This window comes from Vanessa tameamea, chromosome 20, assembly GCF_037043105.1.
Source record: "Vanessa tameamea isolate UH-Manoa-2023 chromosome 20, ilVanTame1 primary haplotype, whole genome shotgun sequence".
Classification (NCBI taxonomy): Eukaryota; Metazoa; Arthropoda; class Insecta; order Lepidoptera; family Nymphalidae; genus Vanessa; species Vanessa tameamea.
Window position 1 is genome coordinate 9,197,817 of NC_087328.1, and position 23,440 is coordinate 9,221,256.

Consider the following 23,440-nt stretch of genomic DNA (forward strand, 5'->3'; position numbering starts at 1 on the left):
GAATGTGTGATGAGTGGGTAGTACGTACCAGTCTAGGTAGGCTTTCATAAAAAAATAGTTGGTAACCTTTTGTGCAAGTCATTACATATATATTTTTCTATAACATTAATTTATAATAAAACAGTTTAAGATTTTGTATTTGTCTTTTTGCAGTACATCTGAACGACATCAAAGCACCAGTGTTTCGTGGACCATAGATTACGAACGAACGTATATAACACAATGTAATCTAGCTCAATTAAGCCATCTCCACACATTTAACTCACAAAGAAATTACCTAATAACCCATTGTGTTGATGATCTTAACGATACAAATGACACTCTTGATGAATTTAACGCACAAATTAATTATAACTATATAATAGTACAGTGTTGTACAGTTTTGTTGTTTGTTGAATGTAGATTATGTGAGAGCGCACGCAGCCCGTGAAAAGTATTTATTCGAGCTGCTATTACCACCAACGCATCTTTAAATTATGTCTTGGCAGCTGTTTAGGATTATAATTTTTCATTTCTGATTTGTAAACCATAAATCCTATTTATTTTACCAAAGATTAAAAAGTATTTTTTTGTAAATGGTAATATAAATTCTACCACAATTATCAATTAAAATTGATATAATTACTTATAAATTCAAATTTATATCCAATTTAAAGATATCATATCATATATTATATTATTTACATTACAAGCCAATTATTTCGTAACACGTCCTCAAGATATAATAACATTTTATAATACAAATAAATGGAAATAAAAAGAAAAAACAAACGACTTTTACTCAGTACACGTATTTAATATTTCAGCAGAAGCGTTCTAATTTAACTTTCGCCAAATTCGACATAAATTTTAAGGTCTCTCATCGACGAAGTTTCATTTCATAAAAAAACTGTTTATCTAAAACAATAGATTAATATAACTACATACTTATAGGCACGAAAAGGCTAATTTATTTTAGAAAGGTTAGAAATAAATTAAAAATAATATGAAAGAAGGCGGTAATAACAACTCTACAGCCATCAGTCACACTCGGCAGCCCTCCTGCTATCTGAAATACGCACCTCACTATCTAGCGAACTTTCGAGTGGATTCAACGTCTTAACAATAATATTATTATTTATATTAAAAAATAATATTTAAATTTAATGTTATTTGTTTATCGTGTTTAAAAAAGGAAGTGTTATTTTTTTTAATTTTAGTATTTATTGTGAAAATCTTAAGATGCAAATAACGGACGCCTTCTGTTATCTTTTATTTACGGTGAGTTAAATACGTTATATCAAACCTTTAACAATACGACACATTCTTATTTCAAATAAATTAAATGACGTTTAATTTACAAATTTTTTTTTGAATATATTAAAAAATATATATATGACAGATAACTTTTTTTACTTTATTTTAGTCAAAGGCAAAGTAATTAAGGACTATGAAAATATATCAATGGTACACAACTGACAGATATAATTATTTAAAATAAAATATCACTTATAATATAATTGGATATCAAATCTAGTTCTAAAATAAGCAGTCGCAATGCTAGCCAAAGGTTTTTAAGGCAATCAAAGTCCTCTCTTGTTAAAGACAACACTCAGAAGCAGACAACAATCAGAAAAGTCATTGACCCTTATCGTAAATTAATTAATCAATTGATTAAGTCTAGAAAATGAACATAGATTACTCGTTTGTGATATGATATTATAAGAAAACGAAAATGAGGATAGATACGAACTAAAATCAGTTAAATTCTAACTAAGAATATACGAGTTTAGTTCAGGAAACGACACGGCTTATCATTAAGCTCTTTGAACCTAACCGCGAAATTGAGTTAACCTGACTTTCTCGATATAATAAAAGTGAATGTTTTAAACACAACACAGTATATTGTTATCACTCCAACAAACTATTAATTACAGTAATTATTATCACTTCTGACCATTTATTTTGGACATTAATTTCCATAGATATAACTATTGTATAAAATAACAGTTTTTAGCCAGTTAGCACAAATCCATAGTATCATTATTTCTTTATGTTTCTTTATATTATATAAAGAAATATATTTTTTTATATAATGAGAATTTAAGTATGGCGAACTCATACTATAGTCGGAAGTACTCATATTATGTACTAAAACAACATCACACTAAATTGAGCTGATTGTAGTCAAATTTAACATTAAGTATATACGAAAAGAGTACGCTTATGGGGATGTACGCTACTTAGTAGCACGCTGCGCAAGTCGTGCTACTTACCACTAGGTGTAAGGCAGTAATATATTGTTTTGTCGTTATTTTAAGATAATATACTTTTAAGAGGATATGTTTCCGGCATGTATGCTTCTGAGGCTTCGAATTTTCTAGCAAATGAATAGGCTCGGTTTGCTTAATCTAAATGAGCATACTACTTAGTAGCAATCAATAATGATGTTAATATTGCTTGTGTATTGCAGGATTTAGTTAGCATAATAGTTGTTTACAAGTCGCCTAGAGATGTGAAAGTTGCAGGTTTGATAAAAAGCCCAACCCCCCATGAACTAGACTACTAACTATTAGAGAAACCTTAAGGTTTTAAGTAATTTTTATAAATAGGTATCGCTAATATTATTATATAGAACATAGTACCTCTACTGTTGATCTAGTAATTAGGTACGGCCTTGGAAGATGAGGTTAGGGATTCAATTCCTGAGTTTAAAAAGTGTTTTCACTCTCATCTACTTTGTGTAAAACACTCTCTCGTACAAAATAATTAAACTTCCTGCCTTCTTAGTAATTCACTGTTCGATCATCTTTACATAGATAGGCAAAAACTAAACAGTACAGTACCTATTTCTCCTCCCGTTTGTCAGCCGATTTTTTGGTTCTAATTTTACCCATAAATTAATATAATTAGTAAATAATTAAAGTAATATAGTATAAGCGGATTGGAATAAAATATAGGCACAATTAGAGCGGAAGAGTGTTTAATTTGAGTTTGTAATTCATCTCGTGATTTGCGGTTAATGAAAACATCGTGATGAAGTCATTTAATAATAATTTTATATTAATTAACAAACGGATCCAAGTTCTAGTTTATAATAATTATTCTTTCTTTTACAAAATAATAAATATATATTTTTTATCTCCATATTGCATGACAATGTTTTGACAAAAACCTTCTATGAAACTCGTAAAATGTACTGGTAGCAATTTAATTTTAATTTTAAAATTATTCTTAGAAATGCTCTTTGCGCGTTCAAAATAATCAATGATCTTTTTATAGATATGTGTTAGAATATAAGATAAACAAAGAAAAGTAGAATTTCGCGATATATTATACAAAGGGTTGCCAGGCGTCCGGATAAAGCCGGACATAGTTAGGCTTTTAGATTGCGTGTCCGGCTTTTGTTAGGCTTTTTACATTTTATTTATTTCGCAAACGGGATACATTTGATTTTATATATATTTCATTACAATTTAACAAGATTTATGATAATAATCAGAAAAGCTGGTTTTACATAAAAAAATTTAACGTACCTATTAACACTGAGTATGTCTCAGTGTTCATAGGAAATCTTCAATAATGTAAGATGTCCGGCTTTTTTATACATAACAAACAAATTATTGAACAGTAATTACTATAAAATATTTAATACATTTATACATTTTGCATAAAATAATAAGAAAGTGGATGTTTCCATCTGAAAGATAAAAAGTTTTATCCATCGCTGCGTGTTGCGTGTACTCTGAACAGCGTCACATGTTCATGATTTATTTTGCGATTGATTGAATAAAATTGTTCATTTTAAAATAAAATAAAAGTTTAAGATATTTAATTGCTTTGTTATTCTTAAAAATGTATTTTAATTATTTTTGTAAATAAATAGAAACCACGATGATCACTTAAATAAAATTATGAGAATGGTGATCATAAAGATATTAAATAAATAGTCAATAAGCCCACTATTAAATTAATGTAATGATATTAAAAGTAAAAGAGATCTCTATTACATCTAATTTCCATAAAAAGTAGGCACACATTTTAAATTCAGGTCACACTTAACAATCCGTCACGTACCGACAGCAAAACATACAGTTAGCTATTAAAATAGAAAAAAAAGAGCACTACATTATATTTCGAGCATAAAATTTGATATAAAACTTTGGACCTGATTTCTAAAATGAAAATATTTTATGAAAACGTGCCATTGTAATTCTTATCTTAAAATTAAATAGAATTACTTGCTGCCTTTTTTATTCTCACTGACTGAGATGGCCCAGTGACTAGAACGCGTGCATCTTAACCGATGATTGCGGATTCAAATCCAGGCAAACACCGTTAACTTTTCATGTGCTTAATTTATATTTACAATTCATCTCTTACTCGGCGGTAAAGGAAAAAACATCGTGAGAAACGCTGCACGTATTAAATTTCAATGAAATACTGCCACATGTGTATCCACCAACCAGTTTTGAATCAGCGTGGTAGATTAAGCTCCAAATCTTCTGCTCAAAGAAAGGGAAGACCTATATAAGACTTTTACAGACTGTTATAGATAGAATCTTACTGGAGTTAGGGCTTATAGTACCAACTTGTGATTGTTCAATTGACAATATAGGCTTTTATTTGATTACTTATTTCCACCCGCAGTTTCGCCTCCGTGGTGGAGGGGAGAGCATTTGGAACATTCGTTGTCCTTTTCTGTATCCCTTATACCGTGATGCGAAATTTTATGATAACGTTTAGACGTGAAAGCGTAACGAACAAACTCACTCTCGCATATTTTATATTGGACAGCAACATCGATTCGTGTTCTATTTTTAAAATCATGAATATTCATAACCTCTTTCTTAGTGGAGTAGTTTTTATAAAGTAAATTAAATAATCATCATATTATGTGTTGTGGACATTAGCAGCCTGTAAATTCCCCACTGCTGGGCTAAGGCCTCCTCTCCCTTTGAGGAGAAGGTTTTTGGAGCATATTCCACCACGCTGCTCCAATGCGGGTGGAATACACATGTGGCAAAATTTCGTTGAAATTAGACACATGCAGGTTTCCTCACGATGTTTTCCTTCACCACCGAGCACGAGATGAATTATAAACACAATTTAAGCACATGAAAATTCAGTGGTGCCTACCTGGGTTTGAACCCGAAATCATCGGTTAAGATGCACGCGGTCTAACCACTGGGCCATCTTGGCTATTGTCACAGTTGTGGACATGGATTGATAATTATTTAATCAAGTGAAAATAATGAACTAGGACAAATATTTGTCACACGAGACGCATGTAACTTACCTCTATAGAAAACTGATAGGTCATGGATCGCATAGCAGCGGTCAGAGCTTCAATCTAGGCTAAGAATTACAGCGAGCTTGAACACACTCTCGCGATATTCAATGTAATAGGTGAAACCGGTAATCGATTTAATTCTATCAAACCGTATCATTTGTTTTACCTTTGCTATGTTCGTTTTTGATTCTCGGTATATTACAGAACTCGAATAAGTAAACAAACCACAGGCGGGCAAGTGCGGTTCTTCTGTGGAGGTTTGGTTGTGATAAACCGATACAATTATAAAATGAAAACGACAGAGACAGTTAAAACAGCGACGTGATTGTTACAAGTCAACTCCATGACGATTCGTTTTAGTACCTTAAAAGTAAATCATTTGAAAAATAACGCAATCTAACTAAAATATCCTGCAAACGGAAAAAGTCATACTAATTTACTTAGTAAGAGTTTTTCCTTTAATTGTTATCTTTAATCATTATCAATCTCATCTCGGTTTGTTCGTATTTCCATTTTTCCTCACTCACACTTACTAAGAGTGGACTCCACTGAAAAACTCATTCATTAACCCCATCCATTATCAGCTTTACAGCAGATGTGATTAGTAATTGTCTTGGGGTAGTTACATTAGTTTACAGACTTCATTTATTTTCAAAGAAACTCTTAATAAAGCCCGTTACATAGCATGAATATACTTTTTTTTTTTTTTTCTTGCTGAAAAAACGCGTTACGCGCTTCCCCCACGTGATGGAAAGTGGGGGAGTGCGTGGGACTCCCCGGAGCCCTGGACGCCGAATGCGCCCAGGTACGCCGGGTTTACCCACTAAAAAACCAGCGGTACCCTCTCCGTCTTTCGGCGGGCGCCACGTAATCGCTTGCGCAGAGCATGAATATCCTAGTTTAACCCCCATGTGACTACTATTGATTTTGGTGCTCCTTTCAAACAACACATAATGAAGACGTAACTATACGTAATTGTAATATTTATTTTTATCTAACATTTTAATCTCGTGTATATACTCAAGATTTTAAGGATATGTTTTTCTTTCTATCTGATGATCACCATCAGCGTGTTCAATGTTCTTTACAAATATAACAGACGTAAGTTGGATCGTAATTTATCTTTAGATAATGCTTTACGAAACAATCCGAACGGATATTTTCCTTCGAGCACGACATATAAACCCAAATAAAGGTGTGATGCTTGCTTGGGTGAACCCACTTTTTTGACTTGGTAGGGTTTTCTGCAAGATCGTCTGGGTAGGTCAGATATTCTACCGCCAAACAGCAGTACTCAGTATTGTTGTTTTCCGGTTTGTAGGGTGAGTGAGCCAGTGTAACTACAGGCACAAGGGCCTTAACATCTTAGTTCCCGAGGTCGGTGGCGCATTGGTGATGTAAGGAATGGTTAATATTTCTCACAGCGCAATTGTCTATGGGCGGTGGTGACCACTTATCAGGCGGCCCATTTGCACGTCCGCCTAACGATGTCATAAAAAAAAAACTTTGGTTAAGACTTACATGTTCGGGTCACTTACCCATCTCGACTCTACAAATACATGCTCTACAAAATACCTGGCGGTATTCTTGAAAAATAACAACGATGTGTCTATTATAGAAATTTAGAAGCCGGCTCCAATTTGTAGTTTGTCTAATTTGAAGTACGAACCCTACAATTGTAGCACAATAATGTACAATCAATTCTCACTTTCATTCGCTTTCGTAAGTGAAAACAGGCGAAACAATAATTTTATAAGACAACTAACTAGTTTAATACAACCCATATTTCGTCATGGAGTTCTTATTAGAAGGTTGTTTTTTGGGATTCCATTGTGAAAAGCCCCTATTATTTTTTGTCATTTCTATTATTTCCTTTACATATTAGTTAGTTTCTCATTCGGAATGCTGTTCATATTATTTATAGTTTCTTTGCAACTTTTTTTTTAATTACAATAACTAATGGTGATATGTTAAGTTCATATAATTTTCAAAAAGTGTATTTGAATCAAAATATTATAGTATTTAAACAACAGATATACAAATTATCTTAATAGTAATTTGCATCATATAAACCGAAAAATTAACATTAAAATTAAACCAAAGCAAATTAAGCAACAATCGCAATCAAAATAATGTTACAACATTTTATAGTGGATATCGTTAATATGGAATCTTCATCAGTTTACAAGCCGAATATCATGTATAGTTAAATCTATATACTAGAAAGTTACAATAGACAATTATACAGAATTACAGACATTCCCATGTCAGTTAACAGATTGGCATCATAGTTAACGAATTTCACTTAATTGTGAGACATTGCGTTCATCAATTCATACGCAAAATAAAAAATACACTTTCGGCGTGATGGAGACATTGCAGAAATATTTAATTCTCATTACCAATTATGTTATTGGTTTTTTATTGTTATAGGCAATGTCAGATTGCGAGATAATCTTATGATTGTTGCACGAAAATAGTTTCAAACTTAAGCATTCGAGTGCTTATGTTCATAAATCATCTCGTGCTCGGCTTTTAAGAAAAATCACGCCAGATAATCTGCATGCATCGAATGAATTACTGTCATAAGTTTATCCACCGACTAACATTTGAGCTAGGTTTCATCAGCTGCGCATTTTAAGGTAGTACTTAAAACATGCAAAGTAAAATGATTTATCTTTTTTAAATCATTTTTGGACCATATTGCTACTTCGTCTGTTTTCACTTACGAAAGCGAAGGAAAGTGTGAATTGATTACACGACATTACTGTTACAATTGTAGAGTTCGTACTTTAAATTAAATTTGTGTGCGTGATAAGCAAGCGCCGATTTTCAAAAACATAGATTATAGTTCATTTGATTAGTTTTTAATGCCATTAATGAAATTTTTTCATTAATTTTTGAAGATTTCTGGAGTATTCTATTAAATAAATAATACATCTCTCTTCAAAAATCTTATGGTATGATAAAGAAAAATTTAGAATAGACTAGCAACAAATTGATGGACTCTAGTTACCATTGTAAAACAATTTCTTTTCTTTTAATGTATTCCACCCAGAGCTAAGACCCTAGGGGCTTAGTGATCATAATAATCGGAGAAAGTTAAAAACACTTAAATGCAAATATAAGTCAAAAGAGCACGAGGAAAAATATGAAATCTTTTTGTATGTAAATCATGATGACACACATAAATGCTTATGCAAATTCGTGAAAGCTTAGATTATTTATATTTGAAAAAAGCAATATTTTGTGTCTTCCAATGGAAGTTAATATTCTAAATATTAAGCTAACGTTATCATAAGGTTCATAACTGAATCTTTATTGTTTGGTTTTCATTATTTACTTTTATATTTCCAGATAACAATAACATCATCTTGTGTAAATGGCGAGGATCGAACACATGAGGTATCGGACGGTAAAACAGAACGACGATTATCTAAAAGAGATGCGGCAATATTTATTGATAACTTTCCAATAGAACCTATTTATAAACATAGGCCAAAAGTTATTTATAGGAGAATATCTAAGCAACGGTATAAGAGCCCAAAGCCCAAGTATGGCCCACCTCATAACAGATACAGATCCAAGCCAAGGAAACCGATTAAAAAATACAGAGGACCAGTGAAACCAAAATACGGACCACCGAGCTACAAACGGCGTCCAGCAAAACTGAAATACGGTCCACCAAAACCAAATAAATTCAAAACAATTTATGGTCCTCCTAAAAAGTCACCACAAAATTCATACTTTACACAAGAACCTGCAGGGTTCGGCGAGCCCCCTACGGAATTGATGGTGGATTATCAGTCAGTAAATCAGAATTTTGGTGAACCACCTACGGACTCATACGGTTCTCCTTTAGATTCATCTATTATAAATCCATTTGTTCCGGAAAATCTACCCCCGCCTTCAGGTTTTTCAGATACATCGAGCAGTGACAATTTGGACAACAACTTCGGTCAAGACTTTAGTTCATGGCACAATTTTCAATCGGATCAAAACTTTGATAATAATGTTGCATATTCAAAGAAAACGCCGTCATTTACGGGACCCCAAACCTTCGATTTAACGGATGAAGATTTCAATTTGAACTCATATTCGAATATTTATAAACACAGCAAAGATTTTGCGGATCAAGATCCCTTTGAAAGAAAGAAAAAACCTCTTTATAAGAAAGAGTATTTTAAAATCAAGACTCGAAGACCAAAACCGACTGAGTCGGATCGTGAAGATGAAGTATTAGTAGGAGGTCGGTACGCGGAACCACCTGCAAGAATTGTTCCAAAACATCGCGTCAGCTATTCTGCCAATTTTGATGATGATGATTTCATGCCTTTTAAAGGATTTATCGACCCAGATATTGCCATTTCTGCAACAATGTCACCTTACGTTAACTATAAACACAGTAACGTGGCATTCAGTCCACAAAACTTAAATGATGCATTTAGTATAGTTAATTAGTATTAACCTCTAGTATTAAACTTTTGATTTAAGTTTTATAAGCTCAATAAAAATCCTATCCTTATTGATATTGGTACAAAATATGTAGATCTCATACGCGTCGTACGATTTTTCTTCAACGGTGATTTCACAGAATGGCTAATAATTTTATTTATAATGAAATTACTACACGGCAATTCTTAAAATTTACATTAAATAAAATAAGCACAGTTTCAACTAATATTTAATATTTCAAAAACCCTAAAATTTGTTAATTTTGACACACGTCATATCTTTTTGTATTTCTTTGTAATTTATTATAACTCATTACATATTTATAAGATGTTAAGTGTCTTATTTTTCATTGCCAAACCTTTCCAAGATAAAATTCTATATCAGATAAATTATTTACAAATTAAACCTTCCTATCAACTACATCAGAATCTTAAAGAAATGTAGATTTATCAAACGGCTTACTAAATATAAGTACTTAACAAAACAACTGTACACGTTAATAATCTAAAAGCACTTAATAATTCTTACTCCATCTCCTAAAGCCTGTACCAGCCCGTTGTTGTGTATGTCGAAGATCTATTTTAAATTGTGTAAAGATCGAGTTTATCTGTACCAATTTTCAATTAACTTGTTTTCGGAATATTTTCATTCGAGCCAGATTTTCTACGATTAGATTGTTTTTTTGCTGTAATATTTCTTCGGGCCAAACGTTTTCTCCGCGCATTCCCACAAGCAGCACGTGCAGCCTCACATGCAGCGTGAGCAGCTTGCTTAGTAGCGGCACATTCAGCACAAGCACATTGTAGCTTATGTTGTAGATGAGCCAATCGAGACCGAGATTCGGCCAAATTGTGACACTTTTCTTGTAAACCGAATTTTACCTTTTCTAAAACGCAGAGCGTCGCTTTTTCAAGCTGAGCGGCAAGTTGACAAGTCTGCGTCAATATTTTGTGCTGTTGAACGATGAAGAGAAAGTTATAAAATCAATAAAATAAAGTTTGAATATAAATGACAATTATAATTTATTCCATGTTAAGTAAAACAATAATTTGAGCGTGTTCACAATTGTAATGACTTAAGATTTTATTTTTTGCGCATGCAACATTTTTTTCCAAAATATGATTTAACGAGTATTGGAGTACATGAACATACGGCAACTGCAGCTAATAATGTACAAATTGACATACAAATCATCGTCTTCTCGTGTTATTCAATCTTGCTTGTTTTACTTCAAATCTTCTTTCCAATCAGATCCTTTAAGAAAAAGCAAAGTTTTACGAAGTGAATTTGCTTTTATAGTAAGTCTTCAACAATTTCAATCAAATATTTTATTATTATAAGCATGCGTTTATTGCGACTTTTTTCAAAACTCCTTCGTAAAACTTGCAATGTAGTCTGATTGGAAAGGAATTGTTGAAGATGGCATCTAACTAAGGAATAAGTTATTGTCATAAGTTTTAAATATGGGTAATAAAGCATATATAAACTACTTCAAATTTGAAACATACTTATATTAAACGATAGTAAATAACCTTACTTGTGCTGTAGCTTGTTGGGCTGCTTGAACTGCTGCGTTAACTGCAGCTTGCTGTTGGCGTATCGCTGCAGTATTTTCTGCAACTACAGCTTCAGCTTCCTTTACTTCTTGTTGAAGTTGCTCCACAACAGCCTGTTTGCCAGCCAGTGCGGCTTCGGCGGCTTTTGCTGCTTGAAGTGCTTTCTCTGCTAATTGAGTCTTAACCTAATTAAAAAAAAATGAAATAGGTAGATTTATTGTTGAAAATGGTTAACGACATTGAATATTTTTAATTAAAAAATATTAAGTAAACTTTTTAAAATGATCATCAATATTTTTTAAATAAATGGCTAAATACTTGCCATATGAGCTGCTTGGGCACCAGCGGCATTTTGTGCAGCTTGAGCAGCTTTAGCTTCAGCAGCTGCTTTCTGAGCAATACTCGATGCACACTTGGCTTTACAATCGCGTGCTGTTTCTCTAATTTTATTCGGTTTTATCAATTCGTTTGCTTGCGATGGCTGTTTCTCCGATATTCTTTGCTCCGTCGGAAATCCTTGCACTGACACTAATAGCGTCAGACACAATAAAGCCCAATATATCATTTGCAAACTTTTACTCCTCGTGTATATTTAGCGGCAATAACAAATTGCCTCGTAAAAAGTAAATGACTACATGCGTTTATTATTAAAATTTACAAGAAAAATTGTATGACTTTTGAATTAGAATATTCTTTTCACCGATTATCAGAAATAGAAACGTGACACATAGTTCGAAATTGAAATCAGAACTAATCTTTTATTACAGATTTCTTTAATGTCATATAAAAGTTAAAAAAAATTGTATTATTTCAATATAAAAATATATTAACAAAATGATTGTAATGATATAAAACTTTGTCTTAGTTATTCTAAGTCTTCTCACACTAATTATATTTCTTATGAGAACTTTTTTATTCTAATTTTTATTTCTGGCAGTTACAGAATTATGTTTAAGAATTTTTTCATTTAAATAATGACAATTTAAGACGTTTAAGTCACTAATTAACTCTGTCATGGATAGTAAGTTTTATGCAAAAATATGAAAATTAATAATTAGAAAATCCCAGGATTAAAAGTATGTCTACTTGTCCTGGTTTATCAAAGGAATTATAACTAAAAATACAAACTTAGGTGAGAATTCTTCCCACGATACTGTATCATTAAATATGTCTTTGTAAAATTTAAGATTGATGATTTCTGTCTGTTTGAAACAACTAAAGATACTAGTTTATTGTCTCCTAACTATTGCAGGTAGAGAACATTTTACATCTTGACAAAACACGAGGGCAATAGTGTGACGGCGATAAAAGATGATTTGCCTCTCACTGTACGCGCTCATCGCCTCTGCCACATTCCTCGCGTGCGTTCCCGTTTGTTACCGACAATTTGAAATGCAAAAATTCATCAAGTGCCTGAAAAAATAGGGATTCTCTAACGACATGCTCATATGTATGACATGCGTGACAGCCTTCATCGCAGCTGGTTGCATTTCCTGTGGCCCTCTACTATTGGATACTTGCCTTAGCCGATCGAAATGTGGACATAGATTATTTTCTTTAACAAAATGTAAAAGTGCATGTAGCGGTAATTAATGTAATACTTAAAATTGTATATTTACAATGTTTAACATAATATTTAATTTGTATTAATAAATCATTTCAACATTAAATAAGTTTTTTTACCATTCTTCCTCATTATTATTTTTTTTTCCACTTGAAATAGTTATTTTATTAAAAATTGTATCTAGTATATACATATACAACATTAATATTATTTTCGTATGTTATGTCAATGTACGAAAATTGCTTGAACAACCTGTTAATTTTTTTAATACATCGTGTATTCTGCCGAAGAGAAAAGAGTTTTTATTTAAATAAATAAAAATATGACATGACATATTCTGACAGCAGTAATTTCAAATTTAGAAGAAGATAACTGACATTGGAAAATTCTGAGTTCGGTCCTTATTATAAAGTGATAAATTATTAATAAATATCATTAAACAATATGAGCTTAAAATTATTGTGGAATTGCGCCAGGATAATCTTGTTATCAGGATTATCTTTTGGAATTTAAAATATATACTCCAAATTGCAGTGGACTATAATTGGGGGTATAAAGGTAAGTTGATAACATTCTAAGATTTATTTTATTTATATATATTTTATCAGTGTTTTTTTATTGATTTATTCCATATGATGAATACGACCTGCAATTTAATCTGTACCTTTAAGTGAAAAAATGAGTCTTAAATTACGTCTTTGATTATTTTTCCTAACAACAGCCCAGTTGATGTCAAGCTGCTAAGTCAATCATAATAAGATTTTGGACTTCATGGTACCACACTGTTTCAGTGATGATTTGAATGTGAAGAATTTTATCCGATAAATATAGGCTCACTCACAAATATTTCGTTCACCGTTTATCACGAGACTAGTTTATATAATTTTTTTAGTAATAAGTACTAAGCGTAGCTAAAATTTTTACCTTTATGGATTTTTCCTAATTGCGGTAATAAAAATACCTATGATTTATTTCAGAATCCGCTTGGGCAGGTAACAGTGGCCGCATGATTTGCGTGTCCTTACTGGGTCTCGTGAGTGCTACGGCGTTAATCGTTTGCATACCCTACTGCACTCAGAAAATCTTACATCGCAAGTGTACCTGCCCACCTGTGCCCATCTGCCCTGACTGCGGAATACCCTACTGAATATTGTTAAAAATTCTTAACTTTAGTCAACTAAAATTGAATCTGTGAGTTGATTGTTATTTTGTGAAGGTCTTATTTCACCTCGATCATTTTTCTCTTATTAAAAATTCGTTATTTAAATGGACCGGTATTATCAATTTTAGTAAGTGTTTACTATTGTTAGTAAAGATGATTTGTATAACAGTCGTGACAGCAGTGGCCGCTATGGGTCTGATAGCTTGCGGTCCTTTGGTTTGTGAAAAATTACTGCGATGCTTCTTGAAATCAACCAAACGATAGTTGTACCTTTTCTACGTTTGTAATATTATCATAAATAAATAAATAAATAAATACGTATTTCACTTAACTGTTCTATTATTCAATTCTAAACGTTTAAGTGGTTGAAGTGATTTGAATTTTGATTGATGAGAGTTTAAAAATTTACTTGAGTTTTTTCATTGTTTCAGATATTCTTCTTAATAGAGATATTGTTACGAACGATTAAACATCTGTTGTATTAAATTTATTTTAAATTGAAAATATGATTTGTTTATCTGCAGCCACCGCTATGGCAGCCGCGGGAATCATTGTTATCGGTCCGATAATATGCGAAAGACTTTGTAAATGTCTTAAAACGAAAAAGAAATGAAAGTTTTAATCTAAATAAAATAACTGAATAAGGAAACAGTTTTTATTCTAAACAACTAAAAACATACACCGTAATATCACTTGACTGATTCATCTAGACTATCGTGAAAATTGAGCAAATACGTAATTCACGGTACAATCGTCGACGCTTACGTATCTGACGAGGAAATAAATAAATTAACAATGTATCTACATGACACTAAAAATTAAGTTATTGACTAAAATTCGTTTTGTGCTATGTCCGATCCCTCGTCGGACTTCGACGGATGGCGTAGTTCGTCGGGACGACTATTGTTATCGCTTCCTTCTTGAATCTTCCACTAATTTTTCTACCTAAAACTGCTTCATCTAATTTAGCAATAGTCGCCGTCTGCGTCGGGTATTCCCCCACGAGTTGAGCTGAGGATGTTGGTCTTATGATCTGTACCTTTTTGTTATTGACTATATCTATCTCTTTTTTATTTATCGTGTCATCTCTTTCATGACTTGATCTATAAAATCGACGTACTGGTGGGGAGTGTTCGGCTTCTCTTAGAACAGTGTAATCTATTTCTCCTAAGTTTTCAATTTGATCCGTTAGCTTCACTTGTTGTTCAGTGTTTGGTGTTATATCTGCTATGGGATGTATTTCTTGTTTTATTATCTCCATAGAAGGCGTCGTCACTTCAACGGGAGCTTGTGTAGTAGTAGAAGTAGTGGTGGTAGTCGTAGTCGCAGTCGTAGTAGTAACAGGATTAGTTGTTGACTTAGTCGTAGGCGTGTAGTTATTCCTCGATGCCATCCTTCGTCTCTTTCTCTCAGATGAATTTTCGGAAGACTTATTTTCAGTGTTTTTAGTGTTATTAAAATTGATATTGGCATTAAGGGTGATTAGTTTGTATTCGTCTCCATTGTCTTGGGTTCGCACAGGGTTGCGCCTCAGGTTTCTTTTTTCAGTAGAATTTGTGTAATCTCTAGTCCCCCTGTATACTGGTGATGTTACATTGTTTTTATTGTACGAATGCCTTTCGTCTATAATGGGTAGAGGATTGGGAGATGGCGTTATGATTTCAACGTTCTCGCTTCCTTCCGGCTTCGAGTCTTGATTTTCTAGTATTGTTAAAGCACTTTTTATACCTTCTACATCTTCTGGGTTCATTGGTTGGCCTGTAACCATTGAAAATTTATATTAAGATATTTAATTCTAAAGTTACAGTATTTTATTATTGTTATATATTATAGTAACGTACGAAGTTTGTAGTTTTTAAATTAAATAATTATAATAATAGGGATTGTATGTGTTCAGTTCATAATATATAACGATTTGCAGTTAAATTAGATATACTAGTATTATAAATGCGAAAGTCTGTCTGTTACGCTTTCAGTGAACCGAATTTGATGATTTTTTGTATATAAGTTTGAACCCTAAGGAAGGATACAGGACACTTTTTATATCTAAATCTTTGACCACACTTTAATAAGGTCTATGTAGTCAAACTTTTTAGATTTTAGTTGTTCAGTTAAATTTCGACGATGTAATGATATTTTATCTGATAGGACTCACCATCTTCCATTTCTTTCTTATAAGAGGAGAAGAAAGTTAAAGCCTTCATCAGCTGATAGCTCTTCGACACGGGAATGTTGGTGTCGTACAACTTCATGGTGTTCTTGCAGTCCACGTAGAACCACCAGTTACACTTGAGGATAGTTTGATCGAAGAGAGTAGATTCAGGACAGAGGAAAGATTTCATGACAAGACCGTCGTCTGTTAGAGCACAGACGTGGAATACCTGGAATCATATAACGACTTAGCTCTATTTAATTGCTTTTTTTATGTGTCAGGTAGGTTGTCTCACAATAGTCATCTATTTAACATCAGGTGGCCCATTGGTCAGCTATGAAGCTGACAATAGACATTAGTACTGATAAGATATATTATTCGTTCCTTGTATCACTGATGCGCCACCAAGCTTGGGAACTAAGATGTTATGTCCCTCGTGCTTGTGTTCAAATGTATAGAATCTGTGTTATCAATGAATTCTTATGGACTCGTTAACTTTTATCACATTGGGTTGGAACACTGTTTTGATATTTGTTTAGGCGAGTGCAAATTTTCTGCCAATGTCACGTATCATAAAGAAGACAATAAATATTTAGTAATGGAAATAAGTAAATTTCAAAGTCTAGAATTTGGAATAAATGAAAGACACCTTTTCAAAGTACTACGATTAGTTAATAGAATCGTTCTAAATACAGTTTAATAAACTAAATAAATGACTTGACCTTGTGCTACATTGGATTAATGCTAATAGATTAAAAACGATCTTTGTTGGGCAATAAAATATAACAAAATCGCAAATATCCGGTTAAGGAAATATACAATAACAGTGTCCGAAATAAACCTTACAGCTTACAGCTTGTCAAAGACTTCGTCCTTTAAGGGAAGAGTGTATGGTCAGTGTATTATAATATCTATAGTATTGTCTGTGTTTTTCTATAGAACCTATTCTTACCGTACACTTAAGGCTCAAGACCAGTGGATCTTACTACATATAAAACTTATTTCATATAAAACTAAATTCAAATTTAGAATGTCTGTTAAAAAGAGCATTATCGTTGAAAGGTCATCATAAACTTTAATTCAAAACAAAATTCAAATTTAGAACGTCTGTTAAAAAGAGCATTATCGTTGAAAGGTCATCATAAAATTTAAGTCAAAACTAAATTCAAATTTAGAACGTCTGTTAAAAAGAGCGTTATTGTCAAAAGGTCAACCTTTATATATACATAACATACATAACAGTTACTTTATATTTATTTTAAGCTCACCATACAACCAAGGTTCTCATCTCCGTAGAGTCCAGGGAAATATTTCTGGTCGCCACAATGGAAGTTCGTGTCTGGAAGGTCGACTTTAGATTGGAAATGATCGTCGAAGTTCTTTTCGTAACCGACGGGGTAGTACTCGCGCGGGGCGTTCATCACTTTACCAGATGTTGGATTTCTGAAAATGTAATTAGATTCTAAAGATGATGTGTGATCTTATATATAATTGGCTGACGTGTTAGTCTAGGCTAGCTTACAGGAAAGCAGATACCGAGGTCCGGAGTTCAAAAGCAAAGCCAGACTACTAATCCGCAGACATTTTTAACTTTGCCGTTTCACAAATTGAAATCATTTGTAAAAAATACATTGATAAAGAAGGCATATTATTCGATACAAGATTATATTGATGATAAAAAAGCCTGGAGTTAATGCTTGTTGACTTCCAGGCAGGAGACATAACATACATATATTGTATTTAACTAACATAACTGTATTTTTAGATATTGAAAAAGAGTGAAAAAGAGTACTGAGTTTCTTGCCGGTTCTTCTCGGTAGAATCTACATTCCGAACCGGTGGTAGCTTTACTTAAAATAGTTTGTTAAATGACGATTCAGAAGTGCTTGCAAAAGATTACCTGAATAAAGTATATTTTGATTTCGATTTTGAATAAGTTATTGAGTAAGTGGTCTTTTGGTAGTTTTTACAAAAGCAAGTAAAACCGTTGGTTCTGCACCTAAACTCATTCCTATTGTGATGAATTATCATCCAATTTATACGAGAGCGAAAGATCAGTGATGAGAAGGAAAGATAGCATCTGTGTTTGCGTACATTCTTAAGCAATAAGCCTTGCGCAATTAACTAACCTCCTTTGAATATAGGCTATCATAAAAAATATATCGAATTTAACAAATTAATTACCTTCTTATTCTAGCTTAGGAGATTAATGCATGTTATATATTTTAACAAGAAAATCACTTATGTAAAATATACTGGATAAAAGTTTGATAAATATAAAAATAATAACGTAGGAACACAAGCTTCAGCTAGATTATTCGTTTAAGAAGTAAATCGATTAAAAAGTTATTAATAATTCAAACTGAAGATATTAATACTAGTATTATATACTAGTTTCCAAACGCGGCTTCGCTCACGTTGTAAAATTTTATTTAAATCCATTCAGTAGTTTCTCCGTGAAACTATAATAAACATACATACATACAAACATCGGCTTTATAATATTAGTAAGGATTTTTCATATATAAATAGATTTTGGTCTCGAAAAGGTTATTTTTTATACTGGTAATAACCATTGTTACATCTTGGTTACAGATCCAGTCAAAGAGTAAACATCAAGAAGTCGGATTGTGCCTAAATAACAAAATCTTCAAATTGGATCGATTTGAACGTTCAAAGCTTGTACATTCGAACACCCACTATGAAGTCATTGGATCTTGGTATTCCATACTCGGTTTATATATTTAAGGAACCGTTTTCGTTAATCAGTAACCGATCTACTTCTCCGATCTTGGGTTTCGAGTTAAAAATGATGAGGCTATTTTAATAATATTTGCTAATTTATAAGAACTTTATCTATTCATTGTAGCTTTATATGTGAAAAGGGATTCATGTAAGAATTGTTTGAAGTATTTTCTATTCTTTGTGATAATAATTCACATCGAGCGATCATAGCAGAAATACGATGGTATCATAAAGGCAATGTAACTTAATGAACCTATAAAATTTTCTTGTGAGTTGGACGATTGCGGAAGCTATAAAGTACCACTAACTTTTGTTATGGCGTTTAATATTACGCAAAACAAATGCTTACGTAGAGTACTTTATGGTAACAATTGTGAAAACAACACACGCTTTAATATTGACTAACTAAAGATTACCTCTTTGGTTTGTTCGGCACCGGAGCCACTATAATCTCCGGTTCAGGCTCGAGCTGGAACACCACGGCTTCTGTTGTCGTTGTCGTTGTTGTACCCGTCGTTGTTGGCACCGGAATGTTTGCGTATTTGCTCAAAAGTTGCTGTTGCCTCAGCGCTATGGCCGCTTCTACGGCTTCCATCGATATGTTACCGGCTTTAGCTATTTCAGCTATTTTCGAATTTATATCGTCTTTATTGAACTTAAGGGTAACGTCATCGCTGTAACCGCTTATACTGTTGTAGTCGTCGACTTTCTTCGTATTGTATGAGTACATATTCGCGATATCGTGTACTTGATGAGGAACTGGGTCTACAAAGTTAGAAATAGGACTGGTTTTAGGAAAAGAAACAGCGTTATATGAATGAGGCATAGCATTCGATGATTGTTTAAGAACTGGTGCAGGTATGATAGATATGGCTTGTGATGGCATGGGAATGAATGGGTTTAATGTTGGTTGTGGTATCATCTGTGATTGTGTTTGTCGTATTGGCTGGTATTGTACTGCGGTCATGTGTGAAACCATTTTTGACATGTTATCGGGTGATATAAAGCGCGTCTCACTTTGATAAGGTGATCCGGAAGCTGGTGGCGCTTGAAGGGGACTGTAAGTTTTCTTCATTGATGCTGCTAATGGAACAACTCTCAAAGTTTCCTCTTTCGGTGGCAATGGTCTAAATGGTGGTACGCCCATTGGCATCGGTTTCGCCATCGTCACAGTGGGCTGTGCTTTATACATGGGAGTTTCTGCAGTGGGACCAGAAATCACGATCGGCTGCATTGTAGAGGAAACACGTCTGTGTAATGTTGAAAGTTTGTCCATAGCGGATTGATTAGGTCTGCTTACAGGAGCCATTGGCCTCATCATTATTCGATTCTGTTTTGCTCGTTTCTGAAACAGTAGATTTAAAAATATTAATATATAGGTAAACAAAATATCTCTTGTTAGGATAAGCCTGGCCTTTATAGTTCATACGATTTCATTTTATTAGATACTAGCTAAACCTGCGGCTTTAACCGCGCGAAATTTATGAAACACAAACTTCCAACCCCTGGTTTACCTTCTTTCGTTAAAATCCGTTCGTGATATCAACACCCTATAAGGAACCTACTTTCCAAATTTCCAGTTTGTAGATGTTATAGTTTCTGAGATTTCGTGATGAATCAGTGAGTGATATTTCGCTTTATATATATAAATTACTACCTATATGATCATTTACGTGCAAGAAAGAGATCTACACCACAAACAGTACCCTAACCTTCCAATATCTATTAGCTTTGTGTGATGCGTTCGGAAAATTTTGTGCTCTAAAAACTCTGTTAAGATGCCTTCAAAATATTTCTAGAGACAAAGAAAAAGTTTACTTACTTCCTGTTTAGGCGCCGGTCTACTTGATGTATCGACCAGAATGTTAGGCGCTCCATTTTTAAAGCTAACAGATCTTCGTCTACTTGGATCTTGATTAGTTAATGACTGCTCAAATCCGAGCTCATCCCCCAGGCTGAAACCTGTAATAAACAAAAAAACTTTGAATTTTTGTTTAATTCAAAAATGCTTAGCGATTCCATTCCTCAAAGTAAACATTCAATTCAGTCATCAACATTGGAAAATAATGTGTTCCAAAAAATTACAAAGTGATTGCAATAATTTGTATGTTTTCATTTAGTTAAGCCTAACCAGAGTTAAAAACGCTATATTGGCGGTATAGCAGTAGCATTGATGTCAAATACAGTTCGTTTTTCAAACGCTACTTTATTCAAGTAGGCCTCTTTTAATAGAGATCTTTAAACCAACATTCAGTAAGTATAATTCCACGTTACTTCTTGAACTTCAATTACCTGCCAATTGGTAAGCATTCGTAACATGATATTTAAAAAAAAAATGATTTCAACGATTACACAAAGAATAATATTTAACAGCCCGAATTAAAAGAATAACTTTTGTGCAATGATATATCTAAAGTAAAAGTAATGACTATGCTAAAGATGTTAATGTTAAGTGTTGATGTCGATGTTAACCGTCAATGGTTATAGGTACGCAGATCGTATCTTACACATCCGTGACATTCAAAGAGATTGCAAGATTAGTGCAAATTGACACAAAGCAACATAACGTAACTAAACGTACATCGATACTTTATTATTTGTCGAAGATTTCATAAAAATCTTGCAAAACTATGTCGCCACAATTACGCATGAGTATTTTATTTGATTAATGTTAAATAAATTGGTATTAGATAAATGATTTCATGGTTCTGTTACTCGTTATCTATATTAGTAACTTTTGTAATATTTCTTGATGGTAATTGCTCGTCTGGGTAGGTATTACCAACCCATCGTAAATATTCTACCGCCAAGCATCAATAGTTACTATTGTCGTGTTACGGTTTGAAGGGTGAGTGAGCCAGATTAACTAAATAAAAAAGAAACATAACGCCTTTAGTACCCGCAATGGCAATAAATGGCATGGTTACTATTTCTTGGATAACCAATTTAATAACGTGATCCCGTCCACCGTCGGTATGTAGTTTAAAGAAATAAAAACAACTAAAAACTTTTTTTTTTGAGGACAAACTTTCGAGCTTACTCTACCACGCTGCCCATAGCTGATGGATATCCCCAAAATGTTTACCTTCATTTCGCCGAGCATGAGATAAATAATAAAAAATAAAAATGACACAAATGAATACTTAGTGGTGCTTGTCGGGGTTTGATCCCGATTCGTTGGTTAAGATCCACTTATTTTCCCCTCTGTACTATCTTAGCTCAAAAAAGGATGAAATGAGTTTAAGTCACTACGTGCTAATCTCAGAGACAAGATGAAAGTGAGTCAGAGGCGACTCAAAACATACAACAGTACAAAATGTTCTTATATAATATTTTGACACCTTACTGTGTTCAAATTCATATTTAATATTAAATTAATAATATGTGATCTTACCTAAGCTAGCGTGCGCTTTGATGCCTCCAAGATTTCGTACCCTGAATAGTCCTGACTTTTTGAAGGCACAGTTTATTTTGAAGCCGAAATCCGATTCCAGCACACATAGTGGCTGCACAATTTCTGTAACAATAAACATTAACGATATATCCTCTTATAGTTTCAATGTATAAAATTAAACATGAACTTCGCAACTTGTTTTTAATATAACGAACCAATTCCAATTAAATTTGAAACACACTCATTTAAAGATTATTAATTATCAGATTTTCTTATACAGATCATTGTATACAAATTACAATCAATCAAATACAATCCTTTCGAAATTTTCCGACAGTTTACAATGTGTGTAAATTTATTATAAATTGATGCTCCTTTCAATTTTGCGATGACATAAAATACTTATAACAATATAAAAAATAATAGTAAATACATATGAAACACAACGATCATCCGTGTCCATAGCCTTTAGAAATATAATCATATATCAAATATACGACAAAGCCGTCTGATAAAATAATAAGCTGTGTTAATACTACAGAGAAAAACTGGATTGTGAACTGTAGTACTATTACTAACTATTATTTCCATAATAATGAAATGAAATCTGGATGTAATCTTAAGTATTTATTTTCATAATGAAGTATATACACACACAAAATTATTAGTTATATTTTAGTTTAGTTATATTGGTGTACAATAAAGTATATTAACATATATTATATATGACTGCATTCCTCTACACGAACGATTCTCTAATGCCTAATTTACAAGTTAATTTGGTCAATCAGGCATTGTCTTCCGTTAAACATTATGAAACGTGACTCCAGGATCTGACGGAGGCGGCCTAGATTTCACCTCGTCCTGGCTTCGCTTCATTGCCACACCTAGTATTGAAGTTTGTTTTACTAACTCGAGTCTATTCTTAAGATAAATAATACGGTTGCGTATTATAAATTAACATTATTACAACTGGTTTTGATCGTTGATAGTTTAAGTTTTTTTTTGTAACAACATATTTCATATAAAACTACCATTGTATTTTGTAGTATACCTACTATAGTTACTCACTTGTGTGGGTTTACTTTCAATATTCACGGAGTTATTTATGTTATTAGGAAGCAAGAATATATAAATTGT

At 32.8% G+C, this 23,440-nt stretch overlaps 3 protein-coding genes and 2 long non-coding RNA genes across 7 annotated transcripts in view; 3 read left to right on the forward strand and 2 right to left on the reverse strand.

Annotated features, from left to right (window-relative positions):
* Nucleotides 1-1,080: 1,080 nt before the first annotated feature.
* Nucleotides 1,081-9,852, forward strand: LOC113401676 (uncharacterized). Its single transcript, XM_026641681.2, has 2 exons — nt 1,081-1,260; nt 8,630-9,852. Exons 1-2 carry the CDS (start codon nt 1,222-1,224, stop codon nt 9,731-9,733), a joined length of 1,143 nt encoding a protein of 380 aa, XP_026497466.2. The 5' UTR covers nt 1,081-1,221; the 3' UTR covers nt 9,734-9,852.
* Nucleotides 9,853-9,956: 104 nt separating this feature from the next.
* On the reverse strand, nt 9,957-12,017 carry LOC113401715 (tol-Pal system protein TolA-like). 2 transcript variants are annotated; one of them, XM_026641746.2, is made up of 3 exons: nt 11,606-12,017; nt 11,265-11,468; nt 9,957-10,680 (listed from the first exon to the last, which is right to left on the reverse strand). In XM_026641746.2, the coding sequence occupies exons 1-3, from the start codon at nt 11,846-11,848 to the stop codon at nt 10,351-10,353; spliced, it is 777 nt and encodes a 258-aa protein (XP_026497531.1). In that variant the 5' UTR covers nt 11,849-12,017; the 3' UTR covers nt 9,957-10,350. The 2 variants fall into 2 exon arrangements, with proteins under 2 accessions (XP_026497531.1, XP_064074106.1); XM_064218036.1 differs by lacking the exon at nt 9,957-10,680 and adding an exon at nt 10,731-10,981.
* Nucleotides 12,018-12,278: 261 nt separating this feature from the next.
* LOC135193857 (uncharacterized) lies at nt 12,279-12,956 on the forward strand. The gene is made up of 2 exons (XR_010309482.1): nt 12,279-12,415; nt 12,536-12,956. It is a non-coding gene; the product is annotated as an uncharacterized LOC135193857 (long non-coding RNA).
* A 249-nt stretch (nt 12,957-13,205) lies between these two features.
* LOC135193856 (uncharacterized) lies at nt 13,206-14,640 on the forward strand. The gene is made up of 3 exons (XR_010309481.1): nt 13,206-13,405; nt 13,825-14,038; nt 14,441-14,640. It is a non-coding gene; the product is annotated as an uncharacterized LOC135193856 (long non-coding RNA).
* A 10-nt stretch (nt 14,641-14,650) lies between these two features.
* Nucleotides 14,651-23,440, reverse strand: part of Mtg (mind the gap) — a 56,655-nt gene continuing 47,865 nt past the window's right edge. Inside the window, exons 2-8 of one of the 2 annotated variants that reach the window (XM_026641680.2) lie at nt 22,301-22,423; nt 20,729-20,868; nt 19,924-20,251; nt 19,323-19,671; nt 17,430-17,604; nt 16,165-16,390; nt 14,651-15,767 (exon numbers count right to left, since the gene is read on the reverse strand). In XM_026641680.2, coding sequence (XP_026497465.2) covers nt 14,857-15,767; nt 16,165-16,390; nt 17,430-17,604; nt 19,323-19,671; nt 19,924-20,251; nt 20,729-20,868; nt 22,301-22,423 — 2,252 coding nt within the window. In that variant the 3' untranslated portion in view covers nt 14,651-14,856. Of the gene's footprint in view, nt 15,768-16,164; nt 16,391-17,429; nt 17,605-19,322; nt 20,252-20,728; nt 20,869-22,300; nt 22,424-23,440 lie in introns of both variants that reach the window. The other variant, XM_026641679.2, reaches the window with a different exon arrangement.